This window comes from Triplophysa rosa, linkage group LG5 (genome assembly GCF_024868665.1).
Source record: "Triplophysa rosa linkage group LG5, Trosa_1v2, whole genome shotgun sequence".
NCBI lineage: Eukaryota > Metazoa > Chordata > Actinopteri > Cypriniformes > Nemacheilidae > Triplophysa > Triplophysa rosa.
Genome location: NC_079894.1, coordinates 28,368,570 through 28,388,307, shown reverse-complemented (window position 1 = coordinate 28,388,307; position 19,738 = coordinate 28,368,570). Strand labels below are relative to the sequence as shown.

The 19,738-nt window shown below is 43.8% G+C and overlaps 1 protein-coding gene across 4 annotated transcripts; it reads right to left on the bottom strand.

The window, feature by feature from the left end:
* Positions 1–4,336: 4,336 nt before the first annotated feature.
* Positions 4,337–19,738, bottom strand: LOC130554365 (putative C-type lectin domain family 20 member A). Of its 4 annotated transcripts, XM_057333959.1 has the most exons (6): positions 18,970–19,002; positions 18,797–18,859; positions 18,195–18,566; positions 9,060–9,395; positions 8,872–8,963; positions 4,337–5,224 (listed from the first exon to the last, which is right to left on the bottom strand). In XM_057333959.1, the coding sequence occupies exons 2-6, from the start codon at positions 18,831–18,833 to the stop codon at positions 5,078–5,080; spliced, it is 984 nt and encodes a 327-aa protein (XP_057189942.1). In that variant the 5' UTR covers positions 18,834–18,859; positions 18,970–19,002; the 3' UTR covers positions 4,337–5,077. The 4 variants fall into 4 exon arrangements, with proteins under 4 accessions (XP_057189942.1, XP_057189941.1, XP_057189940.1 ...); XM_057333958.1 differs by having other exon boundaries at positions 18,797–19,738; XM_057333957.1 differs by lacking the exons at positions 18,797–18,859; positions 18,970–19,002 and having other exon boundaries at positions 18,195–18,685.

Here is a 19,738-nt window from a genome sequence, read left to right as displayed (position 1 = left end):
TGTACAAATCAGTATGCAAATCTGTTGTATCGATGAAGAGACACTGCTGGCTGGAAAAGCAATGCTTGATCTCTTGCATGGGGCCTTGCTGGTGACATTGTGAATGTAACCGAAGCACCATGCAGGACTTGGTGGTCTTGTCTAACTGTGCGCAGGACAAGCTCTTCGGGTTGCCCAGTTAACCTGAGCTTCAGGGCTGCTGAATGAAGGAGGATTATGCGTTCAGACCCGTCATCCAATAGGGCGTAAGTCTCTAAACAGTGATCACCATTTCTCAGGAGGACTTTGCAGATCTTTAACAGGACTCGTTGGCTGTTAGTGGGGCGATCCAGGTAAAGAGTCTCTGCCATGCTGTTCATTGCTCTACTTTTGGCAGGTTTGACCCCAGGTGTGTTGACTACAGGCCGATCATTAACCTCATGGAGGATATACAGGTGTCGCCGGTTACAACTCCTACATGTTGTCCTGAGGTTACACTGTGCGGCTTGATGAGTTCGTCCACAACGCCAACACCTCTTGTTCGTTTGTATCAACTGCACTTTCTGATCTCTGTTCAGGCTCTGGAATCTGGCACATCCATTCAAGAAGTGGTCTTGAGCATCGCAATATGGGCAGAACATCTTTCTGGATGCGGGCTTGGGTTCAGGAGCTGTTGTCTGTTTCTGTGCCAAGGAAGATACTCGTAGTCTTAGCTGGCTGTCTCAGGTCTCTCGAGTGTCCCTTCCTTTGCATGGATACTGCCGTACTCGCTGGGAGATAAAACCTGGTGCTGTCTTCTTGAACTTGCAACTCAAATTCCAACCACTCTGATAAGTCCAGTAAGGTGGGGATGGGAATATATTGGGGAAGAACAAACCGCCGAAAACTGGTCTGTAGATCATGTGGGAGCTTGCACAACAGTCTTGATACGTGTGACACTCTAGCTCCACATAGCCTTTCTTCACCAGCTGTTGAAGCATACTCACTAGGGAACGGACTCTCAATGCGAACATCCGGAAGGCCCTCACATCCCCGTGGCCAACATTCCGGCCGTCCGTATTTTCAGCTATTCTATGAAGAGCCAGCTGGTGGGGCTGTCCGTACTGCTGGTTAAGCGCATCCATAGTATCTGAGAATGGGTATAATGAGTTGCAGTAGGAGTCTGTGATCAACAATGCTTCCTCCAACTTCAGGTGGTCGACGAGAATCTGGTACTTAAACCGTTCTGTAGCGTCTGGTGGCAGGATGTTTTCTAAAGCAATGCGCAGCTGTGAGAACTCTCTTGGATCTGGCTTAACGAAGTTTGGAATGGTAGGAGCTGGTCTTCTGTAAGTACTCTCTTGACTATGAGGAACACGTAACTGTGTTGAGCTGTAACCACCTCTGCCGTCGGCTCTGTCGTATGTTCTTGGACAGAAGGACTGAGGCTGGTTGCGTCGAGCATGAGTCAGCTCCGACATCATCTCTAGCTGCTGAAGCCTCCTTTTTAGGTCATGTAGGCGATCTGTTCTGGATGCTTCTTCTGCAGCAACATGTGGAGACTGAGGTAACTTAGATCTAACAACAAGGATCAATTAGAAGGTGAACTGAAATAACAATAATAAACTTGAACTTTCTTATACATACATATGTATACATTTTTAAACATAGTTATCGATTCAGGCATGCCCAGACTAGTTTAGTTGGCGTCATGTTTACTGACACGTGAGCTCCTGAAGATCGTTACATATAGCATGTATCATACAACTAACATATCAATAATAAGTGGAACACACTAGAGGCACACTCTAAATCCACAGTGTTAAATAAAAATGTTTCTTGTAAGCATTTACGAGCGCGGGCTATGGATAATGCAAACCACGATAGGTGATGTGCGTACATAATCATAAATACCTGCCAAAAGGGCTACCTCTCTATTATACATTTACAATAAAGCTTTCAGCGATACTGGATGACATAAACAATATTACTCACTTGTATATGAACGCACTCTGTAACAGTAACAATAGACTTTTGACAACTTTCACGCAGCTTGGTAAGGCAAGCTCTGAACTACGTTCTGTTAATACTGCGCATCAATACTGAGTCATCTACGTAATGCCTTCTAGAGCCAAGAGAGGGTGCCAATCTATAACTCTAAGGTATAATAAAGTTCGCCTTTTCTACACGTTTAATGTTTGCTTCTTCATACTTCTGTACTTACCTTTTTTTGTGTCTCTAGAATTGGAACAAACGGCAAAGTGTGTTTTGTGTAAAGCTGATTTGCAGCAAGCCAAAATTTGAATCGAATTGAACACGAAGGTTCTTGGATATGTAAAGCATTGTTTGCTGTCGGGCTGGAGGTGACCTGTGCGCGTGTCACATTACATAATCATATCAGAGTGAACTCTCACATGAAAAACGTAGAAATTTTGAAAAAAAGCAGTGTCACCGCTTGTGTCCTGGAAGAATTGGGGTTTATGTTTATGGTTTAGTTTCTCCATTATTATTCATTTCTATGTAGTCAAAGCATTATAATAGAAATAGTGTAAGTAATGTAAAAACAAAAGATATTAAAAAGTTGTTTGTTCTATTTATTGTAATATTCCAGTAGTCTAGTTAATCACGTGATGTGTCCATGTGAATTCACAGAGAACCTCCCGCTGTAGGCACAAATGCATCTGTCCTGCACACACCTGAGTAGATGCTGTTCATGATTTTGACCATCAGACGGCAGTAAAACTCATCGTGTCAATTTCATCATAATACACACACTTTTCTTCAATAGAAGCGCAATGTTGTTAATTAACACTACCCATGTGCTTCGTGACTTTTCACACAATCCAAACATAGGAGAAAGTTGTCAATCTCGCTCACAACCACATTCGAGGCTTCCGCCACTAGATGACGCCTTCGTTAGATTATTTGTAACACCTTTTTTGCTTTTTTTTTATTGATATAATTTGAAGCTTACAATGTTATAATAATCAATAAACAAATTAAACAAAGAGAGAGAGAAAAAAAAAATACATTCCTCCTTCTTCCTATGGACAAAATTCTAAATAAACACACACACACAACAAAATAATAATAAAACAACCAATCGAAAAAAAAGTCAGTATGTATAATAATATATCTCTATCTCTATATATCTCTGTCTCTCTGTCTATATATCTCCATAAATTTTAACAGCTTATCATTTTTTTTGTTGTTTATAAGCAACGGAGATTTTTTTTAAAGTCTCCATTTCTAACAAAAACAAATTGCAATTAAGTACAGAATTTGTAAACTTTTTCTACGAATATAATATCTACCATGTAAAATATAGAAGTTAATCAAATAATCAGATATTTTACATTCATTAGTATATGATCATATAATATCTTTAAGAGACAACATATAGGCCTAAAGCATTTTTGGGGGCTGTGTAACACGTTTCTAACTCGAGTGATTTACCGCTAGAGGTCGTTGCTCTCGAGGACCCTCTACAATACATCATCGCTCTACAATATCTTAAACAGCAATTTGATGATATTTAAATAGGTTGAAGTCTGTTTTTGTGGCTCAGTGGTTAGAGCATGGCTCCAGCAACGCCAAGGTCATTTGTTGGATCCCAGGGGATTGCACATACTCAGATACAAATGTATAGTAATGCAATGTAAGTCACTTTGGATAAAAGCGTCTGCCAAATGCATAAATGTAAATGTTTTTTGTGTTGTGATCAGTCAGAAAAGAGGCGTCATGCCCATTCAAACAGAGGGGTTTTACACAGTCAGTTGTGTATGCAACCTCCAAATGACGAGTTTCTATATCAGTTGCATGATTCTATTGGAAGACACTATATCAGCGAGCTGCACCCTCGTCCTCTTTGGGAGATTTTCACCGTTTTGATCACGTACAGGAGCTTAACATTGACCAATCCGGCGACACAAGCAACAGCGCTGGCTAATGATGTAAGCCAGGCTCACGGAAACACGAAACAAGACTTTCAGACTCGTTCTATGCCAGTATGCGCCGTCGTTTAGGCAAAGCATCTGTCACCCACTTTCATTTAGACCCCGCGACCAAACGCGGGTGCGAGAACTGGACCCATGAACTTTTGTTACAGTTCAATTTCAGGGTAGACTGACAATACTCTAAATTCACTATCAATAATATATGAAATCATATAGATTTGGTAATACATAGAGTGGGACATTAGTTAAAATAATATATACAATCTATTAAATAATACATAATTGACACTTGTCATATATTAAGAAATAGATGCACTTAAATTATTATATTATGTATCATATTGCATTATACATTTTTGTTTCATAATGGAGGAATTTTGTAATGGATAATAAATCTATATTATGTTCATTTGTATGGAAACAATGACTCTTTAACTACTACAGCACAAAATTGTAGATATTTGTTCTCAAAATACAACAGACACATTTCCCATATATCAAACAGATAGTGTTGTAATTTAATTCTCGCAATGATGTCTGCGATGTTTTGAATAAGCTTAGATATTCTCTATAATATTGCTTTAAATGAATGTATTTGTCCACACACTGTGCCCCCTTAAAAAAAATGGGTGCATGACGCCCCTGAGTCAGAATAACCTGTTAAACGCTTGAATGAATGAACTGATGTTTATCCTCATAGATGTTTATTTTAACAGTGCTGAATGCGAAGCAGGAATGAAATAGGGTGTTTAGTGACCCATCACAGTATTTACAAACGTTTTGCTTGTTAAACCGAGATAAAAGAGAAAAACAGACTGTAATTTCTGCTAAAGGTTTGTTAATGATAAAATAAAATATTCTAAGTGATATTAAAAGAATTTGTCACAGTTGACTTACAAGGAAATTAATTAAAAACATGAACTTAAAATGAAGTGAAGTGTGTTTTCCCCACAAATTTAACTTTAAAATGTGCCGTAGCAGACGGCGCTGTGCATGTTTTTTTCGACTAAATGTTCTAAGCAATGTTTTTTTGTTGAGAGTTTGTCAATTTACTTATTATAAATTAATTTATAACATGAACTAAAAATAGACTAATTATATTATTCAGAAGTGTGTTCAAAATAAGAATGATGAAGTGTTTTTTTTCCGAGTCAAATGTCACTTTACAATGATGCGGCCTGGCAAACAGAGCTTCCATTGGCACTTTTTAGTAAAGCGACTTGCTTCTGAAAGACGTTTCCGTTCTCTTGCTTCCTCCATTTCATTTTCAAATCCTCATCTGCTGTCAGTCCGGACAGTGTCTGCTTTAACTGAACAACACAAACACACTTCACTTATTCACTGTGTCAACAACATTTACACACATATTTCATCATCTTGTAGCTCGACTGTTGTCAGTGGGTTATATAATGACGACTGTTTGGTGCAATTGTACTTCATGGCTGTCATTTATAGAACGTGCCGTGCCGTATGCACAGATTTGATCTTAAAGCGCGCATACGCAAAAATCCACGGGAACGGTCATATTTATAAAAACAGTCTTTGACTTGGAAAAGCGCTTAGTTCCACGTCAGGGTCTGAGCAGACGTACGCACTTTTGCTTGTCTGAGAACTGCAAGTTTAGGAAATTGTTTAAAGTCACCACGAAATAAAACTTTTACACAGTGTTGCAGTGATTATTATAAACGATTTATCCGTGCATACAGTTATTATTATTTTTATTCATTTGCACTTGTAATCTTTAATCAAAAACATTAAAGCGCCACGAAACCTTATTTAATTCGATGTTTACAGAGTTGGTTGTGTTGCACATCATAGAAAACAATATAGCCACTCTAAGTTATAACAGTAGAGAAAACTGGTTAATTTTTAGTTTTTTACGCTATTTTTGCCTTCAGGGTTTAAAATCCTCAGCTGGCCAACGTCAAAAGATGTGAAGTGGTGTACATTGATGACACGTCGGTGTCTCATATTCATGAGACTGTGTTTTCTTGACCAAAGGGAAGACATTTCTCCTAATTATTCATGAGTCATGATGGCGCCTGGTGTGTTTCTATCTGACCTTCAGAGAGAGGCATTTATGGCACATGATAGTAATCTGATAAATAAAGTAAAAGCAGAACACTTATCAGGAGTTGCAAAAACACATATTACGATAATTATATATAAAAGTATATTTTATGTGAAATACACTATATGCGGTATATACAGTGAGGGAAATCATTATTTGATCCCCTGCTGATTTTTAAGTTTGCCTGCTTGAGAAATGAAGGGTCTATCATTTTATGGTAGGTTTATTTTAACAGACAGAAACCAAATATCAACCAAAAAATATGGGAAAAATATGTATATTAAGGTTATAAATTGATTTGCATTTCAGTCAGTGAAATAAGTATTTGATCCCCTACCAACTAGGAATGCTGACTATGAGCCTAAGAACACCATCCCTACAGAGAAGCACAGTGTTGGAAACATTATGTTTAGGGCTTTTTCTCTCTGCTACGGGTACAGGATGACTTCACCGCATTGAGGGGCTGATGGACGGGCCAGTGTACCCTAAAATCTTGGACGAGAACCTCCTCCCCTTAACTAGGTCACTGAAGATGGGTCATGGATGTGCCTGTTACAGGACAAAGACCCAAAACATATTGCCAAGACAACCAAATAGTGGCATAAGGAGAAGCACATTAAATGTCCTAGCCAGTCTCTAGACCCTAGTCCTATAGAACCTCTGTGAAGGAGGCTAAAACTCCAATTTGCTGAGCGACAGCCAAGAAACCTTAAAGATTGACAGAGGAGTGGACTAAATGTATCCGGACACATGTGCAAACCTGGTGACCAACTATCAGAAATGTCTGACCTCTGTGCTTGCCAACAAGGGTTTCTCCACAAAGTACAAAGTTATGTTTTGCTAGGGGATCAAATACTTATTTCACTGACTGAAATGCAAATCAATTTATAACCTTTACATACAATTTTTTCTCCTGATTTTTTTTATATTCTGTGTCTATCAGTTAAAATAAACCCACCATAAAAATTATAGACCCTTCATTTGTTTGTAAGTAGGCAAACTTACAAAATCAGCAGGGGATCAAATACTTATTTCCCTCACTGTATGTGGGGGAAGGGCCTCCACTGAAAGTGATACATAATGATAGTTGTTGAAATTGTGGTGCACAGAAACAGGTGCGGAGGGCCATTTGGAGCTCTCGGTGGGCCGGAGCTCATGTGGTCCAGTACAGCTCAATGTTCGGAACGCAAACAGAAGCAGGGGTCTTCCGACACTGACGAAAGGGGGTTTCCCGACCAGCAGAATGCGATTGCAAACAAAGGGTTGGTAACCCTGCGACAAATGCTAGTCTCCTCGTTAGAGCGCCATAGACTGTATAAAAAACAGGTAAATGTAATAGTGTTGAAAAGAACATTTAATTTAACTAGTTGTGTGAATTTCATAAAATTAAGCATTTGGTTGTATTCATCGGTGTTCGAAGGCTTCCCTCCTGTGGCTGTTAATGGTACGGCAGACATTGTATTTAGTCCCTTCTCTCTTGCCGTACCCTAGCAGTTTTGAGTGTCGCTGCTGCGGATATGTAGGGTTTTCCAAGCTCTTACTCATAATCGAATTAAGTGTTAAAATTATATGTTTTAAGTTAATCTTTTTGACTCAATTGATTACGTATATGATTTTGAACATGTATATAATGTGTTTAGGACTTTAACACGGTTGTTGAGATCAATATACATGTAACTTTATTGTATTTCCTCGTGCGTCACACAAGTGAATAGGAGTTCATTTCACGTGGTCATTGTGTTAAGTTGTAAACTTCCGACGATTGATTGTAATATGAGATGAGTGAAAGTGTAATTTTTATTTCTTTTAGTTGTAAACTATGTCTGCAGTGTTTCGATTCAGCCAAGCTGATTTGTTTTTCTTTTTCTTCCCCAAAAGATAAACTGTTAAGTGAAAGAATCCCATGTGTGAATGTGTGTCCTTACACGCGTCTGCTACATAATGACTAATATATTTTAAGACGTGGAATCAGATCGCTTTCTCTCGTGCCCCGCCCACTACCCCACTCTTCTCATTTTGGTTGCATTTTTCAAAACGACATTGAGGTAGACTGTAGCAGAAAAGGGTTTCATGACCCTTAAGCTCCTCTCCCCCTCTCAACGACAACTCTTCACCACATGACATAAGCAACAAAAAAGGAGTATACTGACTGTCCAATGGCCAGTCATTTTTAGCCCTCCCCGCAGGCCCAACTTGCAACAAATCAATCAAAAAGGCAAGGGCAAAATAAAGCCCCGCCCTACATTTTTTCTAATTTCAGAAGCCGTTTAATGATACAGAAAAGAAGTCATTCTTGCTGCTCGTATAGGATTTGGACGTTGACTTTTATATGTCAATGACATTAATTAGACATCATTAAAAGGCGGAGATCTGAAACTGTTCAGCTCCGCACAATTTCAACATCATCTGCGATTTAAAGATTTCGCATCTTAAAAGAGGTTTACACACGTTTCCTGTGCTTTTTCTATCTTTTTCTCATGATTGACTCATCTGACGGATGGAGAGGTTTGTACTCAGGTTGGCATAAAAAAATATTTTGATTTGTTTAAATGTGGTTGATTCGGTAGTGATTCTTAAATCCACAAATCAATACTTCTGGAAGAATTACCTCTCCACTAGATGTCACACTGATAATGGAAGTTGGAGTACGGAAGAATGCAAATACATTTGACAGACAAGTAGGACATGCAAATTCAAGGACTGAGCAAACATATTGTGGTCCTATCTTGACAGAATTTCTACACACACATGCTTGATTTTCCTAAAGCTAAGCTTAACAGTAGTGTCTGGTCATTTTACACCCAAACCAAGTTTCTACTCCACCCCTGAGCATTACTGATGATTATTATACATCAGTTCATGTTCTGTCACGTGTTTGTTTCTGACCTTCTTCATCACGAGTGTCTGCAGTCGAGCATCATCCACATTTCCCACATTTGATGTCACCTGCACCTTCACGATCTGCCTCTTGAACTTCACTGGGGTCGACAAACAAACACACTATCCGTTACAGTACTTCATTTGCATTTACCTTCAAAAGTTTGTTTTAGAGTCAATGTTGAGATTAGACCTACCGGTGTTACAGTAGAAGTTAAAAGTTGTCGAGCATAACCAATTTTCCATGGAACCGTAATAAGTTGATGTCGCGCAGTTTTGAGTTCCTCCATTAAGATTTTTAGCAGACGCTTCGTTGGAGTCGGAGAGATTGGACCGGTCCGACCACTTCCAGCTGTCTCTGAATAATCCAGTCCAAACCTCTGTTGACCAGTACATCAAAACTCTCAACTCTTCATTTTCAGTTTCGTCTCTAATGGTGACCAGGTCTGTGTAGCGATCTCTGCAGTGTTTCCGCGCGTCGCTCCACGTCATATCGTTTTTGACTAGGTCATATTTCACTGTGCCGTTCTTCTCTGTGAACATTTGAGTCAAGATGTTGATGTGAAGTTTCAATACAGTACATCTCATCTGTACACATTATGTACGTTAACTAATGTTAACTTTTTATGGTAAATAAGCATTAGTAGGCTACATTTTGAAAGTAACATGTACTAGGAATAACAGTAAAAGGGTTACTGCTTTATTTTCCGATTAGCGAATCTTTTGACCATTTTTTTTTAAATGTAATTTTAATAGAACATTTTTTAGAACAAGATATATTTTTGCTGTGGTCAGTAACTCACAAGTGTGGTCTATCAACAACACTACACAGTAAAATCACCAGTGTTAAAAAGTCAAATTAACTCTAACAGTGTTTATATAATCCACACTTTGAGAGTGTGGATTATATATACACCGTGAGTGTTAATTTGACCCTTTTTAACACTGGCGATTTTACTGTGTAGGTGGTATTTTGTACAAATGTAGAACGACTTCAGTATAATTTCACTTTGAAGATTAGCTGCACGTAGTTTCTTTCGACCCGTCAGTTGGGACGAAAATAACACAAGATTTTCTGTTGTCTTGTTTTTCTTAAACAAGACTGTGACCTTGTTAATATGTAACTGCAAACATATTTTATCTTTGACATTTTAAACAAAATGCAAAAAACACTTTAAATTACATTTTTATCAAATATTTCAAAAGTAAATCAACAGCAAAAACTTTGATTTAAGAAATATTTTTGATTGGCATGTCAATCCATTTGTATACCAATTGAACAGTATTAACAATATGAAAATTAAATTAAATTAGCATCATATAGTTTAATAATAACATTGGCAGAAGGGCAAAAGTGACAAGCGTTACTTTTGTCCCGACAGGAACTCCTGACGTTTAAACCCGATTTACTTTTTGAAAAACTGACAAGGCAAACTTCAGGATGTGTTACAGCACTAAATAACCTGTAGATTGATCATTACGGTGACGCGTGAAAAGAGAAACACAATGTGTAATGAGAAGAAAAAGCATTGCTTCAGTCATTTACTTTCTGTGCACGAAAACTGCTTTCCGGACCTAACTGCGGCAAACGAAAACAAAATCACGTGATATTTGGCAGCTCCGTCAAGAAGTACAGTCCTGCTCACCATTATTGGCACCCTTGGTAAATATGAGCAGAGAAGGCTGTAAAAATAAATCTGCATTGTTTCTCCTTTTAATCTTTTATTTAAAAAATATACAATATTCCAACATTTTATTAAAGTAAATCAATTTGAAGTAGGGGGAATATCACATTGAGAATTTTTTTTCTCTAATACACCCTGGCCACAATTATTGGTACGCCTAGAAATTCTTATGAGTAAAATACCTCCCAAGTATATTCCCATTGATATTTACATTTTCTTAGCACACCAAGGTGACTAGAAACATGACGTTGTCCAGTTATGACTTCTTGTTGCACAGGAGAATAAATATTAGTAACAAAAAGCCCAACCCCCCTTAATCATTTATCACCATGGATAAAACCAAAGAATATAGTTCTGTTGAGCTACACAAAATACAAAATGGCTTTAAAGAAATAGTTAAAACAATAAACAATGTCATTTCCAACATCAGGGCAATGATCAAGAAGTTTTAATGGACTGGAGATGTTGAAAATCAGCTTGAAACAGGATGTGTCTAATATTGTCTCAATGCACAACTAGGAGAAGAATTTGAGTGGCCAAAGACTCTTCAAAGAGCACAGATGGAAAATTGTAGTAATCAGTTGAATTTTGGGGTCAGAAAGCATTTAATAAAAATAAAGGAAAACGTCTTGGTTACGGATGTATCCTCAGTTCCCTGATGGAGGGAACGAGACGTTGTGTCGAGCCGACAGATGGGGTTCGTCCCTGAGAACCAATCGCTTCCGACTTCTTAGAAAAGGCCAATGAAATTGGCGAATGAAATTTGCATGCCGGACTCCGCCCCCGGATATCAGGGTATAAAAGGAAGACGGTGTGCCTCATTCATTCACCTTAGTTCTGAGGAGCCTGAGACCTCTCACGACTGCTGCAGTGGACAGCACATGTTGTGGCAAGGAGGACACAACGTCTCGTTCCCTCCATCAGGGAACTGAGGTTACATCCGTAACCGAGACGTTCCCTTTATGTCGGTCTCTCGACGTTGTGTCGAGCCGACAGATGGGGTTCCTATGGAAAACGCCACAACACTGTGCCCTGTCACTGACTGGTGACTGGCCTGGGCATGTCAGCCGTGAGCGCTACCGCGAAATTGTAACCTACCAGTGGGTAGGTACCTCACAGGCGGCGGCCTTGTTTCTCTAACAGCGAGAAGCCGCCTGGTACCATAAGGCCACTGGGTAAGCGCTACTTCCTCAAGCGGGGGATGTGCTACAGAGACCTCTTCCTACCGGAGGGAAGAGTTTAGTGGAGATACCAAAATGGTCTCACCGATGGGGGAGAACTCATGGGAAGAATGTGCTGACTGAAGGAGTTAACCGCGAGGTGGAGGTCCACCTAGGGAAGGTCATGGGTTACCAAGGTGGGAACCAATCATGAAGATACATCAGATGGAACCACCCTGCTGGGGGGTTACAACGTCCGGTAGCACTAGGTCCGGTTAGAGCTATGTTGTGGATAACTCAGTTGGTACCCAGCCTAAGGGGCAAGGCTGCTCTGCCCAGCCCGCCCGCAGGAGGTGCTTGCTTAGTGATGGATGGAGTGCCTGTTCTTCACCCAGTGGGGGAAGAAGGGAGGCTAGTTAGTACGCTGACCCACTTAGGAGTAAGGGGGGAAGGTACTGTCATAGGTGTACACCCTACCGGCCGACAGTCTTGCCTGATGCCTGCAAGACTCGAGCCGATAGCGGTTTTAAGCGGAGGCTGTAGGACCTCACGAAGGTGATGGGTGTAGCCCAACCCGCAGCTCTGCAGATGTCTGCCAGAGAGGCGCCTCGAGCCAGTGCCCACGAGGAGGCTGTACTCCGTGTGGAGAGAGCTCTCACCCAGTGGGCGCAGGTGATCTTAGGACAGGTACGACGCCGTAGTGGCGTACTGGTCCATGATCCAGTGCGCCAATCTCTGTTTGAGACAGCCCTCCCTGCTGATCTCCAAAACAGACAAAGAGCTGCTCAGAGCTCCTGTGGCTCTGCGTGCGGTCCAAGCAAATGCGCGTACTGGACACAACACGGATGGGGTTGGGTCTTCCTCCCCGGTGGGGAGCGCCTGTAAGTTCACCACCTGGTGTAGGGGAAGTAGTGGGAACTTTGGGCACATAGCCGGGCCGGGGTCTCAGGATAGCGTGAGAATCACCAGGCCCGAGTTCTAGGCAATCTGTGGACACGGAGAATGCTTTTAGGTCTGCTACCCTCTTGAGCGCCATCCGGAGAGCCGTCTTCATCTTGAAGTGAGAAAGAGCGGCATGTCCGAGGGGCTCCAGGACCGCATCAAGGTCGCAAGAGGGTACGGAGAGCGGGTGAGGCAGTGCCTCCCCGCACCCCTTAGGAACCAATTGATCAGGTTGTGCTGTCCTAGAGACTTACCAGCAACTGGGTCGTGATGAGCGGCAATAGCGGCTACATACACGTTCAGTGTGGGAGAAGAGGCACCACTTACAGGCGTATAGCCGCCTAGTGGCCAGGGCCCTAGCCTGAGTGATGGTCTTAACCGCCACAGGGGGTAGGCCACTCAGGATCTCATCATCTCGTCCAGGGGCCAGACATGGAGGTTCCAGAGGTCTGGCCTGGGATGCCATAACGTGCCCTTCCCCTGGGAAAGCAGGTCTTTCGTCAGGGGAATCGGCTAGGGAGAAGCTGTCGTCAAGAGCTTTAGCTCCGAGAACCAAGTCCGGTTGGGCCAGTATGGCGCAACTAGTACACTTGCTGCTCCTCTTCCCTGACCTTTCACAGGGTCTGTGCAATGAGGCTCACTGGGGGGAAGGCGTACTTCCGCTTGTTCCATGGCCAGCTGTGCGCTAGAGCATCCGTGCCGAGGGGGGCCTCGGATGGGAGTACCCTAACAGGCAATGGGTGGTGTCCAGGGAGGCGAACAGGTCTACCTGAGCCCACCCGAACTGTACCCAATGAGCTGGACTACGCGGGGGTGGAGTCGCCACTCTCCGCGAGGCGTCAACTGACGAGAGAGCGCATCGGCTGTCTGGTTCAGGTCGCCTGGGATATGTGTGGCTCGCAGGGATCTGCTCACCTGCGGACTCCACAGGAGGAGGCGTCGGGCGAGTCGTGTTAGCTGCCGTGAGCAACCACCACCCTGGCGGTTAATATACGCTATGGCAGTTGTGCTGTCCGACAGGACCAGCATGTGCTTGTCCTGCACGAGAGGTTGTAGCCCCTTCAGTGCAAGTAGCACATCCAACAACTCTAGGCAGTTGATATGCCTGCGCAGGCGGGGGCCCGTCCATCGACCCAACACTGCGTGCCCGTTGCACACGGCACCCCAACCCTGCAGGGAGGCGTCTGTCGTCACCACAACGCGCATCGTGACCTGGCCGAGAGGGACCCCCATCCGTAGAAAGGTCATTGAAGACCAAGGGGTTAGGGTGCGTCGGCAGAGAGGCGTAATCACCATCTGCCTGCTGCCGGTGTGCCACGCTCTCCAGGGAACTCGACTCTGTAGCCATTGTTGGAGCGGTCTCATGTGTATCAACCCGAGGGGTATCACCACCGCCGAGGATGCCATGTGCCCAGGAGCCTCTGAATTTCAGGGGGACCGCTGACTGCTTGAAATATTCCAGGCAGTTCAACACTGACTGAGCGCTTTCTGTAGTCAGTCGCGCTGTAATGGAGACAGAGTTGAGTTCCATACCAAAACAGAGGATGCTCTGCACAGGGGAGAGCTCGCTCTTTTCTCGGTTGACCTGTGGTCCCAATCGATCTAGGTGCCGAAGCACTAGGTCCCTGTGTGTACATAACAGATCTCACGAGTGTGTCAAATGAGCCAGTCGTCGAGATAGTTTAGTACCCGCACACCTCTTCCATGAGGGCGGCTTCCACGATCTTCGTGAAGACTCGTGGGGACAGGGACAGACCGAAAGGGAGGACTCTGTACTAATATGCCTGACCCTCGAAAGCGAACCGTAGGAACGGGCGATGACGAGGGAGAATTGAGACATGAGAGTAAGCGTCCTTCAGGTCGATTGCCATGAATCCATCTTGACATCTGATAGATGCCAGGATGCGCTTCTGCGTGAGCATCCTGAACGGCAGCTTGAGTAGGTGCCTGTTCAGGGTACGCAGATCTAGCGACCCCCGCTCTTTTGGGGACGATGAAGTACGGGCTGTAAAACCCGTTGAACATCTCGGCTAGAGGGACGAGCACGATCGCTTCCTCACCAGAGGGGTGGCGACCTCGGCCCGAAGCACGGGGCATCCCTGCCTCTGCTGAGGTTAAGAGGATGCCCCGAAACTTGGGCGGGCGTCCGGGGAGTTGGATCGCGTAGCCGAGACGGACCGTATCCCGTAGTCACCGTGACGGTTTGGGAAGCTCTTGTCAGGCTCCCAGGGACCGACAGGGAGGCTAGGGGTACGTTCTGCTTCATCGACCTCCCGGGGGGGTGGTTCGATGGCTGGCAGTGTGGATCCCTCGCTGTAGGGGGGACCCCGTAGAAGAGATTGGCTCTGCTGTTTTACCTACCTGGCGATGATGTAGCACAATGCACCATCAATTGAGAGTGCATAGGCTGATAATTATCCTCAACATTGGGTCTTGCCTCAACGTCAAATTGCCGAACACCGTCGTGTAGAGGGTGAGAGCGGCTGTGATAATACCCAGACGATGATGTGGCACAACGCACCGTCGATTGAGAGTGCTTAGGCTGCTGATTATCCTCGACATTGGGTCTCGCCGTGACGCAACGTCGAGTTGCCGAACACCGTCTTGTAGAGGGTGAGAGCAGCTGTGATAAACACCCAGAAGGCTCTCCTTAGAAAACTCTTAGAAGTGGGCTGTTGGGACGGGGCAGGAACCGTCCCGGATCGACCAACCAGCGATAAAATGGCTGGGGTCGGGCCCGAAGGTATTCTCGATCTCCCTGGGGTCTTCCCATGAGGGCCGCTTTGGCTTCCACCGCAGCTGCTGATGGGGTGGTGGTCTCCTCTTTGATGTCTCGAAGAGGACCAGGGCTGCTGGGAAGCAGACGGTGCACGGGATCTCGGCGGCCAGAGGGCGGTCGAGTCACGGCTGGGGAGGATATATTTGATATCCTCTGTCTGCTCCTTTACTGTCGAGAACTGCGGCTCGACCGTATCACCAAACAGCCCCTCCTTGCGAGATGGGTGCGTCGAGAAAGCGGACTTTCTCGGCATTACTCATCTGTGCAAGGTTCAGCCAGAGGTGTCTCTCCTGGACCACAAGTGTGGACATCGCCTGACCCAGGGCCCACGCGGTCACCTTGGTCGCCCGTAGAGCGAGGTTGGTGACGTCGCGGAGTTCCTGCATAAGCGCTGGGTCGGTCTTACCCTCGTGGAGCTCTCTCAGCGCATTGGCCTGATGGACCTGCAGGATGGCCATAGTGTGGAGAGAGGGGACAGCTTGGCCCGCAGCAGAGTAAGCTCTCGACACCTCAGATGCCGAAAAGCCTACGTGCTTTGGACGGGAGTCTAGGTCGAGCCCCTGGAGACATCGATGTATCCTCTAGCTGCCCCACCATCGAGGGAAGAAAGGGCGATGGAACTAGTTGCCATGTACGTGCCGAAGGGGGGCGTTCCAGGTCGTACCAGGTTCCTCATGCACTTCCGGGGGAACACGGCACTGGGGGCGAGTGCGGCTTGGAGCCGCTCTCAAGCCCAAGGTACCGTGTATCCAGCCGCGAGCGGCGGCCCGGGAAAGCATGGCTGACATTTCGAAGTCTGCTTCTTCCTGATCTCGACCCCCCCGAGGGAGGGAGCTTCAAGGAATCGTCGGAGTCTGATGCCAGTAAGTCACCCTCCGATGCTGTAACAGACATCTCATCATCACGTACCGTTTCCGATATGTGGTTGAGGAACAAGACGGTGGGACTGTCTCATGGGAACGGTCAGACGAGCGAGACGAGGTGCGAACGGTCCGCGAGCCAGTGGCTGACGAATTATCGCTCACAGTAATCCTCATATCACCCTTGCTGCTCGCCGTAGTGGGCGGCAGGGCTGTAGTCTTGCCGTCACGGAACGGGAAGCAGATGAGGTGGTGGCTGAGTCCCGTGGGAACACAGCCACCCGTAATGCAACGTCTGAATCGTCAACCACCCGCAGTGCGGGCAGGACGTATCCACAACATCTGCCCCAGCGTACTGGAAGCAGACATCATGTCTGTCCCCCTCCTCAATGAGTGTGTTGCACCCACGAGAACAGCGGGACATGCCACGCTGGAGAAATTTGCTCTTTTAGAGAAAAAACTCAAAAACTTCTGGAACCGCCGAGATGCCCAGGTGAAGTCACCACAGGAAGGGACAGTCCGCTGCACCACGTCGTAGAGCCGGCAGTCTTGTAGCGAAGTCTGTTGATCATGAGCGAAGGCTCCGAAGAACAAAAGGTGAATGAATGAGGCACGCCGTCTTCCTTTTATACCCGGATATCCGGGGGCGGAGTCCGGCATGCAAATTTCATTCGCCAATTTCTTTGGCCTTTTCTAAGAAGTCGAAAGCGATTGGTTCTCAGGGACGAACCCCATCTGTCGGCTCGACACACCGTCGAGAGACCGATAGAAAGGGAACTGCACCTCCATCACCACTAGTTGTTTGGGACACTGTTCAAGAAACAAATCTTCTGCTCTTATGCAAAAATAAACTGCACCATATTAATCTGCCATACTGGAACTTCAACCAGGACTGGGGTCTATGGCCATATGGAATGAAATAGAGTTTTTTTGGCAGCAATAACACAAGATAGGTTTGAAAGAATATAGAAAGCAAGATAGAAAGAATGCCCCATGTCCACAGTTAAATATGTCACCAGATCTTCATTGTTGTGAACCTATTTTTATACCAGAGGTTCTGGACATTTTGTTCAGATACACGTCATCATGTTTTATATCAAATACCATCAAGTAAAAAAATCAAAACCGGACTTGCTCTGCTAGAAATCTTATAATGGGTCATGGTTAGATCGTCCATCAGCACACTGGTTCAAAATAAACATCAACATCAATAAAAAATGGGTCACTAAACACAAAATCAAGATCCTGCCATAGCCATCCCAGTTCCCTGACCCGAACCCTATAGAAAATGAGTGATATGAACTGAAGAAGAGGGAGGACCAACATTTGAAGGATCTGGAGAAATTCTTTATGGAGGAATGGACTCAGATGACTCTCAATGTAATCTCAAACCTCATCAGACTGAAAAGAAAACACTCAGAGCTGATTTTCTTATAAATTAAGGTTGCGGGGTGAATTAAATACAAGGGTGCCAATAATTGTGGCCAACATACTGTATATGGAAGAAAAACATTTTTTTCTCAATGTGATATTCCCCCCACTTCAAATTGTTTTCCTTCAATGAAATGTTGGAATATTGTATATTTTTTAAATAAAAGATTAAAAGGAGAAACAATGCAGATTTATTTTTACAGCCTTCTTTGCTCATATTTACCAAGGGTGCCAATAATGGTGAGCAGGACTGTACGGGCTGAACATGCTGTCATAGCCTGGAATGCAAATGTAGTCCGGGCTCTGAGAAAATCGCTTTTCGGTTCTCCCCTACTTTAAAACGGTGCAAATTTTTACATGTATTCTCCGGGCCTTTTAACTTTTTTCTTCGAATGGAGCTCAACTGGCATGAAAAGCTAAATTCTAGGAATCAAATTTAAAATTCATCAAATGGGCGTTTGTTTTTGTTACTCACCCTCAAAACACAGAAAATGTTTTTCTTCAGTACAGACTCGGTCATACCAATTTCCGCCGAGTCTTATCACAGCACACTCCTCTCCTGCACCGTAGTTATCCGGCTGTCCAATGATCCATCTGTCAAAAGCGACGCCCTCGTCCTGATAAGACCATCTCCAGCTGTTGATGTCATTGTAGAGTCCGATCCAGCCGTATGAAGTAAAGGCGTTCTCACTGGCGGTCTGACGCAGATTTGTCCGATCTTCATCAGTCTGAACGGTGGCCAGATCATTGTGATTCAATCTGCAGTAAGCTTGTGCGTCTGTCCACGTCTTCAGCTCTTTGATGAGAATATACTCACGCGGTTTACACACACCTACACACACCAGTCCTGCGAACACAAGAGAAACATTCTTCTCATCACTATCACGTAAAGTTTGTTTCATTTTTTGTGTTGTTCTGTGCTAAAGTGGGAAGTCTTCGTATGATATAAATATTATTTAAGTTACATCTTGTCATTTATTTGATTGTAAACTAAAGTTCAACTGACGCGTTTTTGTTATAAATGTCTCTGTGTGTTTAAAAATAAAAAGTGCCAATAATTTGACAGCTTTGTCTTACCGGAGAAAGAAAGGATAAGAAGACACAGATGCTTCATCTTTTCCTTCTATTGGTGAATTTTCACTGCAAGGAATTGAAAAGCGAAATCTCATCTTCATTCATTATTCATAATCTATGTTCTGGAAAGTCGTAAAGCTGTTTTAGGTCAGATGACTACTGAAATGTTGACGCACCTGTGAAGCGAGTCGTCTGTTTGTGGTCTTGGCTTCTTTAAAAGGCTTTCTTACATTGAGATGGAATTTTGTTCTTTTGTTGAAGCCCCGCCCATATAGTGCTTTTAAAGAGTGAAATGCTTCTTTTGTCAAATGATCAGGTATGTAGTACTGTAGATGTAGGAAATCCCTACTCAATGTACCGGCAAATAATGGCTGGAAATACAGCTATAATGTCACTTCTATAACGTGACGGCTATAAAATCATGGATGTAAAATATTACTGTAATTTACAACTGATTTGCTACTTGATTTGTCTTTGATTCAATTCAGTTTTATTCATATAGCGCTTTTCACAATGTGCATTGTTCCGAAGCAGCTTTACAGGAGAAAAACAGAAAAACACAGAAAAGGTAAAACACAGCACAGTGCAATAAGAAACCAAACCTTTCTTATGGAGCCCTGGAGTCATTTGAATAATATTAAGCAGATGCAAACTAATGACCTTGTGTTTCATTGAAGTGGACTGAAGATGTCCGGTGGCAGTACCAGACGTCATACAGAGATCTATATGGGGCTGTTTTCTTTAGATGTGGAACATTAAATTGCACTGATGTTGTTGACTGGATGAAATGACGATATGAGCGCAATGCTTTGCTGTTTAAGGTCGTCGTTAGCAGCAGCAGACAGTACACTCTTAAAAATAAAGGTGCCATAGAAAACCCATTTTTTTGTCTCAATGGTTCCATAAAGAACCTTTAACATCTAAAGAACCTTTTGTGAAACAGAA